The sequence below is a fragment of the Corvus hawaiiensis genome, chromosome 2 (genome assembly GCF_020740725.1).
Source record: "Corvus hawaiiensis isolate bCorHaw1 chromosome 2, bCorHaw1.pri.cur, whole genome shotgun sequence".
Taxonomy (NCBI): domain Eukaryota; kingdom Metazoa; phylum Chordata; class Aves; order Passeriformes; family Corvidae; genus Corvus; species Corvus hawaiiensis.
The window spans coordinates 1406469-1423598 of record NC_063214.1 but is presented as its reverse complement, the minus strand read 5'-3'; the positions used below and the strand labels follow the sequence as shown (position 1 = coordinate 1423598).

Genomic DNA, 17130 nt, shown 5'->3' with positions numbered 1-17130 from the left:
TGGCCAGCACTGGCGTGGTGGACACACGCTGCTGCTTTTCCCGGGAATACTGAAGTCCTGGCTTTCTTTCCTCAGGTCACTGCTAAGACAGGACCTCAGAAGAGGAAAGACAAGACTGCTGGAGCAATTCCAGAGGAGGCCCCGGAGATGCTCCAGGGCTGGAGCCCCTCTGCTCTGGAGCCAGCCTGGGAGAGCTGGGGGTGTTCACCCGGAGAAGAAAAGGCTCCAGGGATGCCTCAGAGCCCCTTCCAGTGCCTAAAGGGGCTCCAGGAGAGCTGGAGAGGGACTGGGGACAAGGCATGGAATGACAGGACAAGGGGAATGGCTTCCCACTGCCATAGGGCAGGGAGAGATGGGATATCGGGAAGGAATTCCTCCTGTGAGGCCCTGGCACAGGGTGCCCAGAGCAGCTGTGGCTGCCCCTGGATCCCTGGCAGTCTCCAAGGCCAGGCTGGACAGGGCTTGGAGCAGCCTGGGATAGTGGAAGGTGTCCCTGTCCATGGCAGGGGGTGGAACGTTTAAGGTCCCTTCCAACCCAAACCATCCTGGAATTCCATGATCTTCCCTATGTACCATCAGTTCATCACCAGGAGCCCAAGCCTTCCACCCTGCCACAAAAGCTGATTTTTTCCCAGATGAAGGATAGCCGCTCCTTCTGGGAATTCAAAGGGCTTTCCATGACGAGCCTGTTGACAAATACATTCCTGTAAAAAGACACGGAGATGGCAATTCCTGCAAGGAAACGAGCACTTCTCACCATCAGCAGAAACCCAGGGGTCGGGTGGGGGAAAGGAGCGGTGGGGGCGAGGGGAGGGGAGGGGAGGGGAAGGGAAAAAAGGCTGCAACACCAAAGAGTCTTTCAGGACTCATTTATTCGAGCAGTGCCAAGGCAGCTCACTGCTGCAATATTTTCTTCCTGCACTCAGAGCCAGGGCTTTGGGATCTAATAAATCATCGCTGGCCGCAGAGACATTAAAATTCTAGCCCAGTACTGCATCAGATGAAACGAGGCCGAGTGCCAGCGAGCACAGGGAGAGGGAAGGGCAGCCACACACACTTTAAAACAAGTATATGAATGCATTTGCATATAAGCAACACCTGATTTTGGCTTCACACCAGGCTAAATCTAATGAAACAGAACAGCGAAACAGATCTGCAGCTGGGTGATCTTTAAGGTCCCTCCCAACCCAAACCATTCCGGGATTCTGTGATTAATAAACTCAACCGCTCCACTTCGGGAAAGCTGATCCCCATTAAATTAGAAATAAGATATTAGGTGTAAAGCACAGTAGGAAAACAGACTCAGTAATTAACAGATCTGGTACAAACCAGGGAATTATTTCTGAAGCTTATAAAAGTCTTTTCCAAATCTGGCCCAGCTCACGTTTCTGTCTGTACAAACCTCTGTGCTGGATCACATTGACTGCGCCCGGTGTGAGAAATAATTGTGCACCAGGAGGGAAGAAAAACTCAATATTTAATCTGAAAACATTTTTGCAGAAGTCAAGCCACTAAATTTTAATTTATGACCTCCAGCCTGAAAAAACATAACAAGGATCTGACCACTTATTTTTCTGTGCAAGATGGAAAAAAAAGGTGTGGGGGGGAGGAAAGGCAGCAAATATTAAGGGTTTTCAACGGATCACGAGGCAGCCTTGGAGCTTATTTGCAACCATTTAATTGAAGCACCTGGGGATTTAAGAGGTATTGAATGTGTGGGGTGCAAACACGCACGGAGAAAAACAAGCCAGGATATGAATTTGAACTGCAAGTGGCAGAAAGAAATATGCAGGAAAAGGCATTTATTTTAGACTGGGTGCGATTTTAACTCTGGCTGAGAGATTCCCCGAAATGTGGGGTGCCAGGGCCAGGAGACGTTTCCGTCCTGGTTTATGAACAACCCCCATCTCCGACTCACACAAGGACAAGTTCACCTTCCAGCTCCATGGGGTCTGTGGCAGAAGTTCCCAAAGCCTCCATCCCTGGAGGGATTTAAAAGCCACGTGGATGTGGCATTTTGGGACATGGGTCAGGGTTGGCTTTGGCAGTGCTGGGGAACATCTGGACTTGGATCACATTAAAGATCTTTTCCAACCTCAATGATTCTGTGAGGCTGAAATAGCCAATGTGATTTTGACTTCCTACACAGAGGCTCCTTGTTCAGGAGCAGAGTAAGAGGAACTTAGAGGAAAAGATATGGAAGTGAAGGGAACATGCAGAAAAAGAGATTTTAAATGGTGGAAAACAATTGGCCATGGCTAAAACAGAGAAAAAGGAGATGGCTCGGAGACACATTAGAAATTAATAAGCCACCCAAACACAGTTTCATTCTCTGATATGCAAACACTAAGAAAGAAGACAACAAAAAACCCCTTCAGTTACCAATTTTAATACTGAATGTGTATTTAAAGGGCAAAAGCAGTGGCTATAATTTGTCTATATGCAATTTAAGACACAAATTTGGGAGGGCTCATGCTTAAAAATAAAGCTTCTCTTTTCCCCAAGTGAGTGAAGAACTTCACAAGATGTGCCTGTACTCTATAAAAGCAATTGAGACACAAGAAAATTCTCTGTTCACCTTTTATTTTCTTTAAATGGAGCACTTTTCTCTTCAAAACATGTTTCCAAGGCCATTTTTTTCCCCCACCTATGCTTTTTTGCTTCTCTGCCTCACAGTTTTTCCCTCTTCAAGCGTGGCCATTTAATCTTTTCATTTCTTTTCCACCACGAGGAAAACCAAAATCAATATTGCAGCCAAGAAATGAGGCAGAAATAAACCAGTTGCACGGACTGACCCGAGCCTGGAGGAGGAGAAGGCCCACAATGAGGTCATTTGGGAAAACAGAACATGAGTTTTGTTTGCTTTTAAGATCCGAGACTATTCAGTTTCTTTACAACACAGGGAAACTCAAAAGCCTGTAAAACCGTCTCCAAACAGTTACAAAACAAGGGGTGAGGGATGTTTCCCAAAGTTTCTATTAACTCCTTGGAAGGATGGCATCAGTTGGACCAATCCCCAAACAAGTTGAGTGGATGTCATGGATTATTTTAGCACCACAGAGTCATTAAGGATGGAAAAGCCCTCCAAGACCATCGAGTCCAATTGTTCCCCAGCACTGCCAAGGCCACCACTGCCCCACGTCCCCAAGTGCCCCATCCACACGGCTTTGGAACAACTTCAGGGACGACGATTCCACCATTGCCCTGAGCAACCTCTGCCACTCACAAACATCCTTAATCTGACCCAAACCCCCTCTGCTTCCTTCTCCCCAAACAAAAAACTACTCCTCCCTCCTTCCCTTAGTGGTTTTACGCTTTCTACAACCTCAAGGAAGTGCCTGAGTTAATTCATTACGAAGATGGCCATTTATCCTTCGCTGATCTCAGTGCTGAAACTCAGCAGCTTCCAACACTGAGGAATGCAGCAAGTTGTTTGGAAGTATTCCCGTACTAAAATCACGCATTTAAACATAAAAACAACGAGAGTCTACACAAGTCACAGCTCATTCTTCTCCCAGTCAAGTAGGATTTTCCTGTCTGCTCTACACACACCAATTAATAAACATGAAGAAACGCCAGAGGAAAAATATTCACTGTATCCACTTCATACATTTTTAATCACCCTGAAATCAATTCAACACCCTGAACACGGTTTAGAATTCCTGTTTTACAGACCCGGTAAGCGATGGATCGCCTAATTAAATCCAGGAGTGGCATTTCCCAATCAATGGAAGGGGCTGACATGCATGCACACCCTAGAGCAGAAGAAAAAGTAAGGAGACAGCACCTCTACCCTGCCATTTGCCTCATGTTCCTCAGTGCTCCTCATGAAAATGCTGAGGAATGCCAAAAAGAAAGGGCAAAAATATAAAGTTTGTCCTCTTTGACTGAGGAGTTGTGAAAGAACTTGGTTTGTGAGGCCAAAGAGCTGATCTGCCATCAAAGGCCCAGCATTTCCGAGAATAATACAGCCAAATTACAATTGTAAGTTAATAAGGAAGGCTGAAATCATGCCTAGAATTATCTTTGTCCCACAAGACATATGCAAAGGAGGATTAAAAGCTGACAGCAGAAGTTCTATCGGAACATCCTTCCATCTTCTACAACATCAAAGGCCACTGACTCTCAACATCCCAATAAATGAAAGGAACAGTCAGGAGTAAATGAGGTCACTCTTCATATGTGCAGTTTTCTCTGAGGTTCAACACTGAATACAAACGACAGGGATTAGGACAGGGACACACGTGAGAATCCTTCACCTCCTGTCCTGCCAACAAAACCAACGGCTGGAGGGCGCAGATTCCCTCTGTTCATCATCATGTCCAAACAAATGTTGTGGTTTCACCTCGGGGAAGAAAAAATGACAAAACCTGGGAATTTTTAAATTGGGAGTGCTGCAAACAGCCCGACTCAGGGATGTGTCTTGCTCTTCAGGAGCATGCAGGGGTCCTGTGCAGGGAAAGTCCCTCTGCTCTGGAGCCAAGCTGGGGGTGCTCACCTGGAGAGGAGAAGGCTCTGAGGACCCATCAGAGCTCTTTTGAGGGCCTAAAGGGGCTCCAGGAGAGCTGGAGAGGGACTGGGGACAAGGGCTGGAGGGACAGGACACAAGGGAATGGCTTCCCACTGCCAGAGGGCAGGGATGGATGGGATATTGGGAAGGAATTGTTCCCTGGGAGGGTGGGGAGGCCCTGGCACAGGGTGCCCAGAGCAGCTGTGGCTGCCCCTGGATCCCTGGTAGTGTCCAAGGCCAGGCTGAACATTGGGGCTTGGAGCACCCTGGGACTGTGGAAGTTGTCCCTGCCCATGGCTGCGGATTGGAATGAGATGTTCTTCAAGGTCCCTTCCAGAAACCAGTCCAGGATTCTGTGAGCATCTCTTCCGAGCCGCAGCATGACCTGAGAAATGCCGTGTGCTGGAGCGATGTGACACAAAGCCCTTGGAGATTTCCCAACCAGCTCTGCATCTTTGGGCCCTTGGATTTTATTACCATTTATTATTTAGGAATAACTCCACCGACCACAGAGTCAGCCTAGCGGAGGTTCATGAATCACAGCATCTTATCAGCATATTAATCAGCTCCTGGGAGGGAGAGGGAAAATGGTGTGAGCTATCACAAACACTTTATAGCTTCACGCTTGAAGTCAAACAAGCTCCAGGAGAGACTGATTCTTCACCCCTGATTCCACACCAATGGGCTAATCTATTTACTGCAGCGCTGGTGCCTTCCTGGAGTGGGTGCAAGGAAATGGGAAGGGTAATGTGCCAAAGGAAAACCAGGTGGCTGAGCAGCTCCCATTTGGGGCAGGTAAAGTGAATTCTACTAAGAATAAAAAAAGCAAACTGGAGGCCTTAAATACATTTCAAAATTAGCCTCAACTAAAACAACAGCTTACATGAAGATCCAACTTAATTACGGTCTGGTTTAATTAAATAGTAAACAACACCGAAACACTGCTGCTGACGGTCCAAAATCCATGGAATTAGCAGAGTGGAAGCCGTCACCAGCCGGGCATGAGGAGCCAGGACTTGGAGCACAAACCTGGCATTGTGCAGATGTAGCTCTGTGTGCAGCTGGAATATTCTCCCCATGTCACCTTCCCTCAACTCAACAGCTGCTCATCCAGCAGCAAGGAACACTGCCAGCAGAAGTTATTCTCCTCCTCTTTCAGTTTCCGATGGAAAATGGGAAGGAGGGTGCAATTCAACAGATCTGGGAGTTCTAAGCACCCCAAAAATGAGACAGAGGAGAAGCCACCAGTGCTTAATAAATCCCTTAGGCCAAACGCAGGGATTGTTTTCATAAACATTGCTCTTATGAATTGAACAATTCTGATTTTATCTCACCAAGTAACTGTATTTTAAAACTTCCTTTTTTAAACTTAATTATTATTTTCCATAAAAATCCAGCTAATCCAGACCACACCTGAGAAATGATTTAGGAAATAACTGTCCTTCACACTTCCATTAAGGAAGATCAAAATGGAAAAATGAAGAATCTGAATAAACGGATGGTTCATCAAGTACTTGAGTATGTGCCAAGGATTTCCCATTCTCCCTAACACAAGGATTTCCTATTTTCCCTAACAGCCAATCTGGCAGAAAAAATTGGATTATTTATTTTGCAATGGACCTCTCTCCCTACTCCACCAGAAAACAACACAGAAATGAGAATGAGAAGAAAATCAGATTAAAACTCATTATTTCAGTCTGAAACTACCAAATAAATAAAAATAATGAACCAAGTATTAAGTAGTATAAAGCATTCGCATTTAGCACAAAAACCCCCCACAAAAGCATAGAATTCAATCTGCCAGTATCCTGGTTACCATCCCTGCTTTCTTTCTGCCTCTATCCCACCTGAGTTTTATTCCACAGCTCTTTTCATAGCTGCTGAGACCACCCTCAAGAGTTGCCTGTCTTTTCTCTACAGAGGATAAAATTTAAATTTTCTCCTCCTTCTTTGCTACAGAACTTTGGGTCTTTCATTACATATTCAAATAAAGTCAGATTTAAAGGGGTTTGTAATACTATTTGCCCAGGAAAAAAACCCTCTTCTGTTAAACACTTTTTAACTTCTATTTTGGAACTCCACTGTAAGAGTTCAGCCCACTGACTCCTTACCTTCCACCTGGGCAATGGAAGAATCCAGCAGGAATATTCCTGCTGTGCTGTCCGACATTTATTTCTTTGTTTTACCATTGACAGAACTGAGGACCTTGTTTTAATTTTTCCACTCTGAACTGCCTCCAGCTTTTTCCTCCAACAGTATCCTGCACATCCACCATTGCTTTCTGTGCATTTACCACAAATTCTGGAAGACAAACGCCTGAAGGACGGTTTGGGATGAAACCGGTCTCTGGGGGCCACCTCGTCATGATCCCTGCATGGATCAGAACAGGCACAAGCTGGCCAAGTCAAATTTTACAGATTTAAGTGCACAGTAGAAACTTCACAGTGATCAACCAGCAGGTTATTTTAGAAGACAGCATCCCATTAATGTTGGCACTTGACTTATTCCAAATGGAGTTCTGCAGAATTCACGTGTTCAAGCCCAGGTTGGATGGGGCTTGGAGCAACCTGGTCCGTGGAAGGCGTCCCTGCCCATTGCAGAGGGTGGAATCAGATGAGATTCAAGGTCCCTTCCCACCTAAACCATTCTGGAATTCCATGAATTCTTTCATCTAAAGTAGATTTCCCCCTCTAAAATTCTTCTAGAAAGGTCAAGGTCCAAATTCTGACCAATCTGCACCTCAATATTTAAATAAAATTGTCTTATCAAGTGCCAGAAAGCAGCTTCTAAGACACCCAGGATTGTCTGAAAGCAGATCCAGAAATGTACACTGAATGGATATTAAGGCGGAGCTTTAAGCACATGCCAAAAAAAATCAAAGTAAAGTGGGAGAGAAGTAGCCTTTTGTGCTGGAAAGCCACAAAATTCCTGTTATTTGCAGAGCAGGAAAATAACTGTGCACTTATGAGCTCATTCTATCACCCAAGCGCTGCTGGAGTCCACAGTCCTCTCACAATGGGGAGATTTTTGAAGAGACTGTTTCACAGAGATTGTTTTTTTTTCAAGCCTCTTGTGCTTTCACTGTGAGACCAAAGTTCCCCCAAGCCACAGTATCTCCAACAAAGCAGCTGCATAAATTGGAATGGGAAAGAGAAAGGATGAATAAAAACGGGGCAAAACGCCTTTGAGGAACTCTCTGCTCTGCAGAGTCTCAGACAAGGCTCCTCACAGCCCCACTGATCCACCAGCTGGAAGATCTGCCAAACTCAACCAGAATATTCCATGCACAAAGGAGCTGAGAGTATTTGATGCTCATTCCCATTTGCTGGTGACCACCCTCCTCCACAAAAGCACATTCCCAAGTAATTCCACACGTTAGGTGAAAGTCAACACATCCAACCGGTAACGCAAATAGAAAGCAGGAAGCCCTAACACAACATGATACCCAATAGCTGATTACATTCCCCAAAATGGCATAAAAAGAAGTTTTCCAGGGCTGATTTTGTAAGGGGGTTACAAGATCAAAACAACTCGAGGTGAATGTAATCCACAGGGAAAACCGGATACACCTGAACTGGGATTTTCTTTTTCCAAAGCACCATTTCTCTCCCAGCTGAATTCTTTCCATATCAGTACGCTTTAGTTCCCCACTAGTTACATAATTATGGCAAACATCTTTCAAGACCTTTTTGGAGTGTTAAGGAGTACATTTTTAGACAAGTCAGTTCTAAAGAAGGTTTCAAACGGACATCAGACTTGCTCTTCAATTTAAGATTAACTCAACCAAAGCACAACTTGAAATTAAAAAAAAATCACTCAATAATGTAGCTTAAGTCACCACCTATCACAATAACTGGATGCTCTCCAGCCAAGGGGCTCTTGGCTGTGGGATGTTCATTTCCACAGCTGGATTATTCCAGCACGTGCCTCCAAGTCACTCAGTGCAGCTCCAGAGGGGAGCCTTCCCACTGACTGTCCCAGCACCTTCTTGCACGTTTTGTTAATCTAAAGAAAACCCCTTTGGATCCTTTTCCTTAGGATTTCCAGGGCATCCTCTCTGCGTGAATTCAGGCCCAACTCTTCTCACCACCCTTGCTATGCTGGCTTTGCTGAAGGGTTTTTGCCACGAGTCACATTCCCATCCGGTTCTCTGATGTGAAATCTTTCTCCCTCATTAAGGGATTAACCACCACCACACACAGACATCCAGGAAAAGCCACCAACCCCTGTCCTACCTGTATAGGCCATGTTCTTCGGGTTTCCGTAGGGAGCCCCAGGTTGGACGGGGCTGTAAACAGGATTCATGGTGGAAGATCGGGAACTCTGAGGACAAAAGAAAAGCAGAGTTGAGACGGTTGCCTTACGTTGGCTCCCGAGCTGCCACCTGTGCAGAGTCCTGATAGCATCACCCTGTTAGAATTCCAGACACAGAGAGCTGTGAAGGAAGGGATTTACAACCAGATAGCATATTTAATAATTCAAGTTTTGGATCTCTCCGTTAATTCCCACAACTTCTCCGGTGCTGCATATTCTGCCTACAAATGTACCCGGAGCAGATTCATCTTCCACATCCCTGCTCCAGGGCAGCTCAGGATTCATGACCTCACTTCCAGCTTGCAATGAACAAAGAGGAGGAGGCACAAAGTCAGGCAAGGAATTCTCCCCCTTGGAAGAGCGAACAGTTCTTGGGTGATAAAACCAAGCCCGCTGAAGACCTGACTTTTCCAAAAGCAGCAGATAAAAGGCCATTTGCCGCTGGCGAGATGGAGAAGGGCAAGTATTGGTGAGCTTTCAGCGTGAGCTGACTGTGAAAACCTGGAGGCCAAGGCTTGGATCCTGTGTGGGGCTGGGCCACCCCCACAACCCACCCGTGTCCCACAGGGAATCTCGGTCACAGAGCTTACGTGAGCAAGGAGATTTCGACAGCCCTTGTGCTCCTTTCTCCAATAAAGATGATGAAGCCGGGTCAGCCTCTTGCGGGTTTTATTAAGAGGAAAGCAAGTAACTTGGGAATTTGTGTCTCCTAACTGTCAGTTAAGCAACTGGCTCACTTAATTATCTTAATGAAGCACATTCTCAATTCTGATTAAGGGGAAAATCAGTCATTAAGCTTTATTAGGCGACGCATTTGTCTCCACAGTTATCCAGTGGTAATTTCACACCAGAACCAAGCCCATCTTGCTTCAAAATCTGGGGGTTTTGTTAAAATGTGTTATTTTACAGTTCATAAATAACAGCATTCTCTCCAAACAAGTCCCTCATGATGGACACACAATTTGTTAGATCATTAACTCCTTTCGTTTTACCTTTGGAGAGTAAACAAGTCAGACATTAAATGTTAGCACCGATTGACTTGACAACAATTAGTGCTTAATTAATTAGCTGTCCCTCCACCCCCAAGTTAGCACAGAAGGAGCCATTCTCAAAGCAACGGAAATCATGGTTATAAAGCAAGTGGGAGGAGAAGGCTACAGGGAGACACGGAATTCCATCAGTGGCTTCACTAACACACAGCAGAGCATTAAGAAGATCTTTAGGAAAATCAGTGTAAGACCAGGCTGTCCAGAGCAGCTGTGGCTGCCCCATCCCTGGAACTGCCCAAGGCCAGGTTTGATGGGGCTTGGAAAATCCTGATCTAGTAGAAGGTGTCCCTACCCATGGCAGGGGTGGGACTGGATGAGATTTAAGGTCCCTTCCAACCCAAATAATTCCATGATTTTATGAAATAAAATTTAGGAGGGTCACTCTTCACCTTTCTCTTGTTCCTCCCCAGAAACCACCCAGTGACAGCTGGACCTACTCCCAGCAGGGCTGGAGTCACAGCTGCTTTTCTAAAGTGCCTTTTCAATGCCAGCATCATTTCATTTGTACTCTTGTGTGTGTAAAAAGTACAAAAAACCACATAGTTTTGGAAAAAAAAAAGACTGTGTATGTGTGGCTTGCATTAGGTGTTGTACCAAATGGTAAAAGCAAAACACTCTTATTGAGAAGGATGAAAGAAAATGCTTTTTATCCCAGATGAAAAGGTTGCAGTCATGGTGGGGACTTGAGAGCTTGTGAGGAAGAGGTTTGTGCTTCCTCCCTGCTTTCTATGCAGGGTGCGATTTCCAGACAGCAGGAAAGAGCCCCTGCAAACGGCACTTGGGAGGGATGATTTTCTCTCCCATTCTGCAAGACAATGCCATCCAAAAATACATTTGAAATTCATTGCAGGCACCATGTTGTGGCATTGAAACAGCTACACTGAAATGGGAATAAAACAGGATTAGCAAAATTAAACCTCCTGCACAGCCAGAACCTGCAGTGTTTGCTTGTGGCCATGAATACCCAACAAAAAGAGTACTAAAAATTAATTATAAACAGACAAACACCAGTGTTGCTCTATTGCAGGAGCTTCCAGTGCTTCCTAATCTCTGAGACAGCGACGCTCAGTTGCTCTGAGAGACTCCAGCAAGGAATAACTCCAGCAGGAATGCCATGGGAATAAGCTCCTAGCAAACAGTCTCGGGATACTTGGTGGCTGTAACCTGGTTACGTTTTCATCTATTTTATCCTTCCTGTGAAAGTGCAGGACACACTCCAGTCACATGAGGGAACTGCTCCACGTGAAGGGCAAACAGAGCCACAAGAGAGGTCAGGAATGGCGCTGTCACTGCACCGGCACCGGGACAACGCGCCCAGGAAAACACGCCTGTGCCGGGGATTTTCCAGGCAGCAGGGAATGGAAGTGTCTGTGCTGAGAATGCTGAGCTTGAACTTGGTGTGCTGTGAAGTGGTTGCAGTGCTACTCTGGGATGGTTTTCACTCAGAGCAGAGTTGGGATTCATGCTCTGGAATTGCGCTCTCCCGATCCTGCCAAGCAAGGGGACAACAGGAAACGGCGTCCAGCTGCAGCACGGAACGTTTGGGTTGGCTATTGGGGAAATGTCTTCACTGAAAGCGTGGTCAGGCATTGGAACAGGCTGCCCTGGGCAGGGGTGGAGTCCCCATCCCTGGAGGGATTTAAAAGCCACGTGGATGTGGCACTTGGGGACATGGAGCAGTGTGGCCTTGGCAGTGCTGGGGAATGGTTGGATTTCACGACCTTGGAGGGCTTCTCCAACCTGAATGATTCTGTGATTCAATCAGTGCGTCCCCAATCCCTGGGAATCAGGAATCGCCACGTCTCCAAAGTCCTACAGACACAGGACACTGGGAACATCTCATCCTGTTGTTTTCCTCTGTCACTGGTTTACTGTGTGCTTTGGGAAACACCATGCCCAGATCCCCCCATCCCCATAGAGGGGTTTGCAACCCCCATCATTATGGTTGGAAAAGATTTCCAAGATCATAAAATCTAACCTCTGACCAAACATAAAATCTAAAAGAACAAAGCAGGCATGGAAAATCCAGGAAGGTAACAAAGTTATTATCAGTACCTTTTCAGAATAAAGGAATGAAATCTTAACAAACAGAGAAATAAATATATTTTACAGGGCTTTTAAAACAGTGACATGGACAGGTGAGTCTTCCAGGCTCTCCAAAAATTAAATAGTAGCTCTGAACTTGACAAGAAAAGAGTAAACAATGGAAATGGGAGCTGTTCTGAACGACAGACATTTTTCCCTTTTCTTTCAAGTCACTCCTTGTGTCAGGGTGATTTTCCCTTTAAACTCCCTTTGCCTTGTTTTTTGTGGCACTGGGATGCAATTGCTTTTGAGAGACCCATTCCTTACACTCTGGAAAGAGGGTGGTATTTCTTCTGTGCCAAAAGGCATTTATTTCACATCAGGTAGCACAGAAACAACATGAGAGAGGGTGAACAAAGAAAAGAGATATGTTTCTTCCTTGATCTGCACATCACCTCTTTAAATGAATTTTATACAAATTGCATGCTAATCATATTCAGCCAAAGTCTCCTTGAACATGAAAAGGACTCCTGACCTTACACTCCATGCAAATTCCACTAATTTTCTGACAATTTTTCACTTAAGTCGTTTGAAGTTTGACCCTCACTTGGGATCCGCCAAACAATAATTAAATTACCTTCCAATTCATCTGCTAAAGGTTAATGTAGGCAAGTTACAAGGATATATCCCACCTTTCCCCAAAAAAGTCTGGGACAGCACACACAAGCTTGGAGATTTGTTTCCGTAGCGAGCAGCTTCTTCTTTCATTTATTCTCTTTTCAGCAACACCTTAACTAAGAGTTGATTGAGCATCTCTCACGTGAAACAAAATATTGAACCTGTTACAGAAATGTAACAGGTTTTTATAGAAGGTGAACACATCAGGCTGACACGTGGAAACCCAGACTGGTTTGAGTGGGAAGGACCTTAAAAATCATCCAGCTCCAACCCCTGCCATGGGCAGGGACACCGCCCACTATCCCAGGTTGCCTTCTCTTCTCCAGGTGAACACCCCCAGCTCTGCCAGCTGATGTCAACCTCCCCAGTGGAGGGAAAGAACTAAACCCCATGGAAATGCCTTGGAGTGAGGGATTTCTCTACAGCACTTCACCTTCCTCATCTCAAAAACCAGCAAAGGGAAAACAAAGCTGATCCTGAAAACCTACAGTCCTACAGCATCTTCCATCAGATCCACCTCCAAACCAGGACAGGAGCACTCAGCTCTTCACTGAGGAGACACAGGAGAGTGTCCTGGGAGACAAAACCCTAAGGAGCCACATTTGCATCACCTACTGCCTCCTCTGAGATAAAGAATTAAATAAACACGCACACTTCCAACCGAGAAAAGCCTGACATCTCTAACAGCGACAAGCCCTTTTGTCTTCGTTGTATGAAAAACGAAATGGATGATTTATAAGCACAAAGCAGCCCTTGACTTTGGAATTTGCTGACCTCACACTGCCCAAAACATAAATGCTGAGGCAAGAAAAATCTCAACCTTTCGTTTGCTGAAGTTTACGATCTGCTTAAAAGCCAGAGGATCAAAAAATGATAATTCAGTTATTAATTCAATTTAATAGGCTAGACTCCATACTGAAATATAGTAAAGGAAATCTCTGTCCTCCCTGGAAAGGACTAGGAAGATGGGGTCACTTGTTGCACAGGTGAACCTGAACGTGGGTGACAAAATATCTGGACATTGTGTTTGCCTATTTTAATTAGGCAGAGCTTACCCAAACACCCCTTCGAGCCTAAATAAATGAGAAGTGATTGGATCATAGACTCACAGACTGGTTTGGGTTGAGAGGGACCGTAAAGCTCATGCACTTCCAACCCCCTGCCATGGGCAGAGACACCTTCCACCAGACCACGTTTTTCCAAGCTCTGCTCAATCTGGCCTTGAACCAGTTCCCTCAAAAGAAATTTCAGAATGAGAAAAACCAAAAGATTCTGGCACAGCTGGGGTTATATTAACTTGTTTCCAGAGACGAAAATGTCTTAATGCAGATGAATTCTGTGCTGCAAATTCCCAGCTTTTTATCTGCAAGTCTGATGGGTTTCACCAGCAGGTAACCAATAAATACATGTATTTTTTAAAAGATCTAACATATCTGCCCCAGTGTGTCCCAAACCATTCTCAGCAGTTCTCAAACGACTTCCTTGATATATTCCTATTAATTTCTCTAACTTGAGGCCTTGCTGACTTCCCCATTGGAGATGAACCCTGCTGTACTCTTGTACTCGGTGCTCTCCAACTGAGCCACGGCCTCCTCCAGCTGATGATCTCCATTCTTTTATCCTCCCTATCCTACTTCATTATGTTCTGCTGAAAAGGCTTCTTGGAATACGCAGCTTGAAGACACTTCTCTCTGTTCCTCTCTTTCTACAAGCACTGCTTTGGGAGATTTGGGTTGGCCATCAGGAAAAGCCTGGATTATAAACATCTATCCCACAACATCACCCAATCCCTACAAAAAACCAAACAAAATATTCTTAGTTTTCTTTCTTATCTGAGCCTTCTTGAGCTGCTTTAGACCTTTCTCCCAGTCAACCATTGCTCCTCCTAAGAGAAGCTGCACTGTAAGAGTCAGACAGAAAAACCAGATACAAAAGTAATATCCATAAAAAGACAATTTATGACACTAATAAATATATTCTTCCCCTCTTCCAAGCTCTTTAAAAATATGAAATAATTGATCACCTCTTTGGCTTTGTTTTACAGATGCAGAGAAGATGCAGAAGAGGAATGGGCTCAAGGGTGAGCTCCCAGGAAGCACTGGAATAGGTGGAATAACCATCCCTGGAAGTGCTCAGGGAACACGGGTCAGTGGTGGCCTTGGCAGTGCTGGGTTCACAGCTGGACTCAGTGGTCTCAGAGGACTTTTCCAACCTAAACAATTCCATGACTCTAAGGTAAACCAGACCATACTGGCAGGACCAAGATTCAGGTGTAATACATATTTTCCATCACATTGTCCTCAAACAAGCTTTAATTTATGTTTTGCTCCAAAATTTCCAACCACTACCACTAAATACTCTCCCTCCATTTTTATAATTACTCCCCCCAAAATGGGAGAATTCCTTTGCAGCCAAATATTGAAAATATCACTCCTTCCCACAGATTGCAGCAGGATAAAGATCTAAATTTGTCTGGGAGTCGATCACACCATACAAAGTCGGCACATCAGCAATACAAGATTCCTGGAATTAAAATCAGATGAGGGCAGAGATGTCCTTTTAATGCCAGATGGGTCTGGCTTCCCTGGGCTTTATTTGGTCAAATCCACTGTGCTGCAGGTTTTGGCTGTGATTTGTCACTTCTAGCCATGGCTGTTCCTCATTGTTCTCTAACAATCTTCTCCCAGGTTCTGTTTTCTGGTCACTTCTGGGATTTCTTCTCCGGTCAAGACTGGAAACCCAAGGCAGGGTTGAGGGGCAGCTCCAGCCCCACTTTGCCATCAGGCAGCACAGCAAATCTCTCCCTGTCCTCTTCTCTTCCTTTGCTCATGTTGACGGATGGACGCAGATGGGGTTTAGAGACTGGGAAACAGGAAGATGAAGAGTGCAAATGGAGGGGATCAATCCTCCCTAATAGTCCCTTCTTCCTTAAATATTTTGGAATCTTTGTTCTGAAACAAAGCAGTACCAGGGAAGATGAAGGAGGGCCCAGGCTAAATCTGTCAGCAGAAAGGGAGCTTTGGCAAGAAGTTTGTTTATCATCGTCTTTTTGTAATTTCGTGTTGGCAAGAGGCACTGTGTTAACGAGCCCAGGAGCCTGAAAGTCTTTCCCATCCATAGGACAGGCAGACGCTGGCATTCCCTCACTCCATTTGGAAACCAAGCTGCATGGAAGGAGAAAAACAGACTCCAGATTTATGCTGGGCTTGATGCGCCCCGTGCTATTAAGGACCACCAAAATCCAGAAAATATATGGGGCAACTCGGTACCACTTGAAAAATAAGCAAAAGAAGTTGCTGACTTTTTGGGGGAAAGCTGCCAAGTGATGAATAAACAGAACTCAAATTAAGAAATTAAGAAATTCACAACAATCACAGGCAGAGCTCAGGCAGGGGTTTAACTTCCTAAGGAAATATGGGATAGCACAGGCTTAAAAAAAAATAGGGATGTGCACCCAAAGGCACTGGTGTTGCAATTATTAATGCAAGCCTTCAAAATAAAGATTGCTCAAACTGAAAATATGGAATTAAATAGTTGGTTTAGATGTTAAAGACTCACTTCATCACTTCCAGCTCTCAAAGACTGAAGTGGAGTGGGAGATCAGGTGTTTTACAGCTCGGTGCCCACAACAGCTTGGCACCATTTTCCTGAAGGTTAAGCAGTGCTGGTGGGGATCACTGCCTGGTCACCACATCCCAAATCCAAAGGTCTCCATGACCAACCTGTGCAGTGCTCCTGGGCAAAAGAGCCATCTTTCAGCATCCTTCTCCCTGCCAGGAATGCTTACATCCTTCCAGGCCAGGCTGGAGGGGGCTCGGAGCAACCTGCGCCACTGGAAGGTGTCCTGCTCATGGCAGGGGTGGCACTGGATGAGCTTTAAGATCCCTTCCAACCCAAACCAGTCTGAGATTCCATGATTCTGCACCTATGCCCTACTGCTCTAGTATTTCTCCAACTCACATCCTATTGGAATTCTGTCCTACTTGGCATTTTGTTCATAAACTCTGAGCCTAATCCTGCAGAAATAAGCAGTAAAACAACACATAACCAGCACAACAGAAAGAAAGCTTGCACAGATGACCATGACAGAAATCTTTAAACAAAGGCTATGGATGTCTCTAAAGCTGTCCAAGGCCTCAAACACAAGTCGAACATTCCGTACAGGAATTACCAGAGGTTAGTGGCAGGCACTTTGTTAGAGACAGGAGCCAATAATCAGGGCATGCATGGCATGATTCTCTAACACATGCAATATGCACTCAATTAGCATATTCATTTCATAACCACTGTTAAAGCCAAGAATTTTCCAGCCTGCCATTACAGAGGATTTTGCAGTGCTTTTATTCACCTACACACTCGTTCAGCTTTCCAGTGAATACACCCAGCCCAGGAGGCCAAAACCAGGACTGCTTTTGCAGCAATACAAAGGAAAGGGCTGAAAGCCCACAGCAAGTCAACAATTAACACTTTTCACAGATTTCTGGACATTCCTTCCCAAACTAAAGAATGGGAAGAGAAGTTTGAAGGAGCTTACAGCTTGCAGTTTATATCAGG

At 45.2% G+C, this 17130-nt stretch overlaps 1 protein-coding gene across 5 annotated transcripts in view; it reads right to left on the bottom strand.

The window, feature by feature from the left end:
* Positions 1–17130, bottom strand: part of FAM168A (family with sequence similarity 168 member A) — a 131610-nt gene that overhangs the window by 56082 nt on the left and 58398 nt on the right. For all 5 annotated transcript variants that reach the window (XM_048294055.1, XM_048294052.1, XM_048294054.1 and 2 more), the window contains one exon: positions 8746–8833. In XM_048294055.1, coding sequence (XP_048150012.1) covers positions 8746–8815 — 70 coding nt within the window. In that variant the 5' untranslated portion in view covers positions 8816–8833. The remainder of the gene's footprint in view (positions 1–8745; positions 8834–17130) is intronic.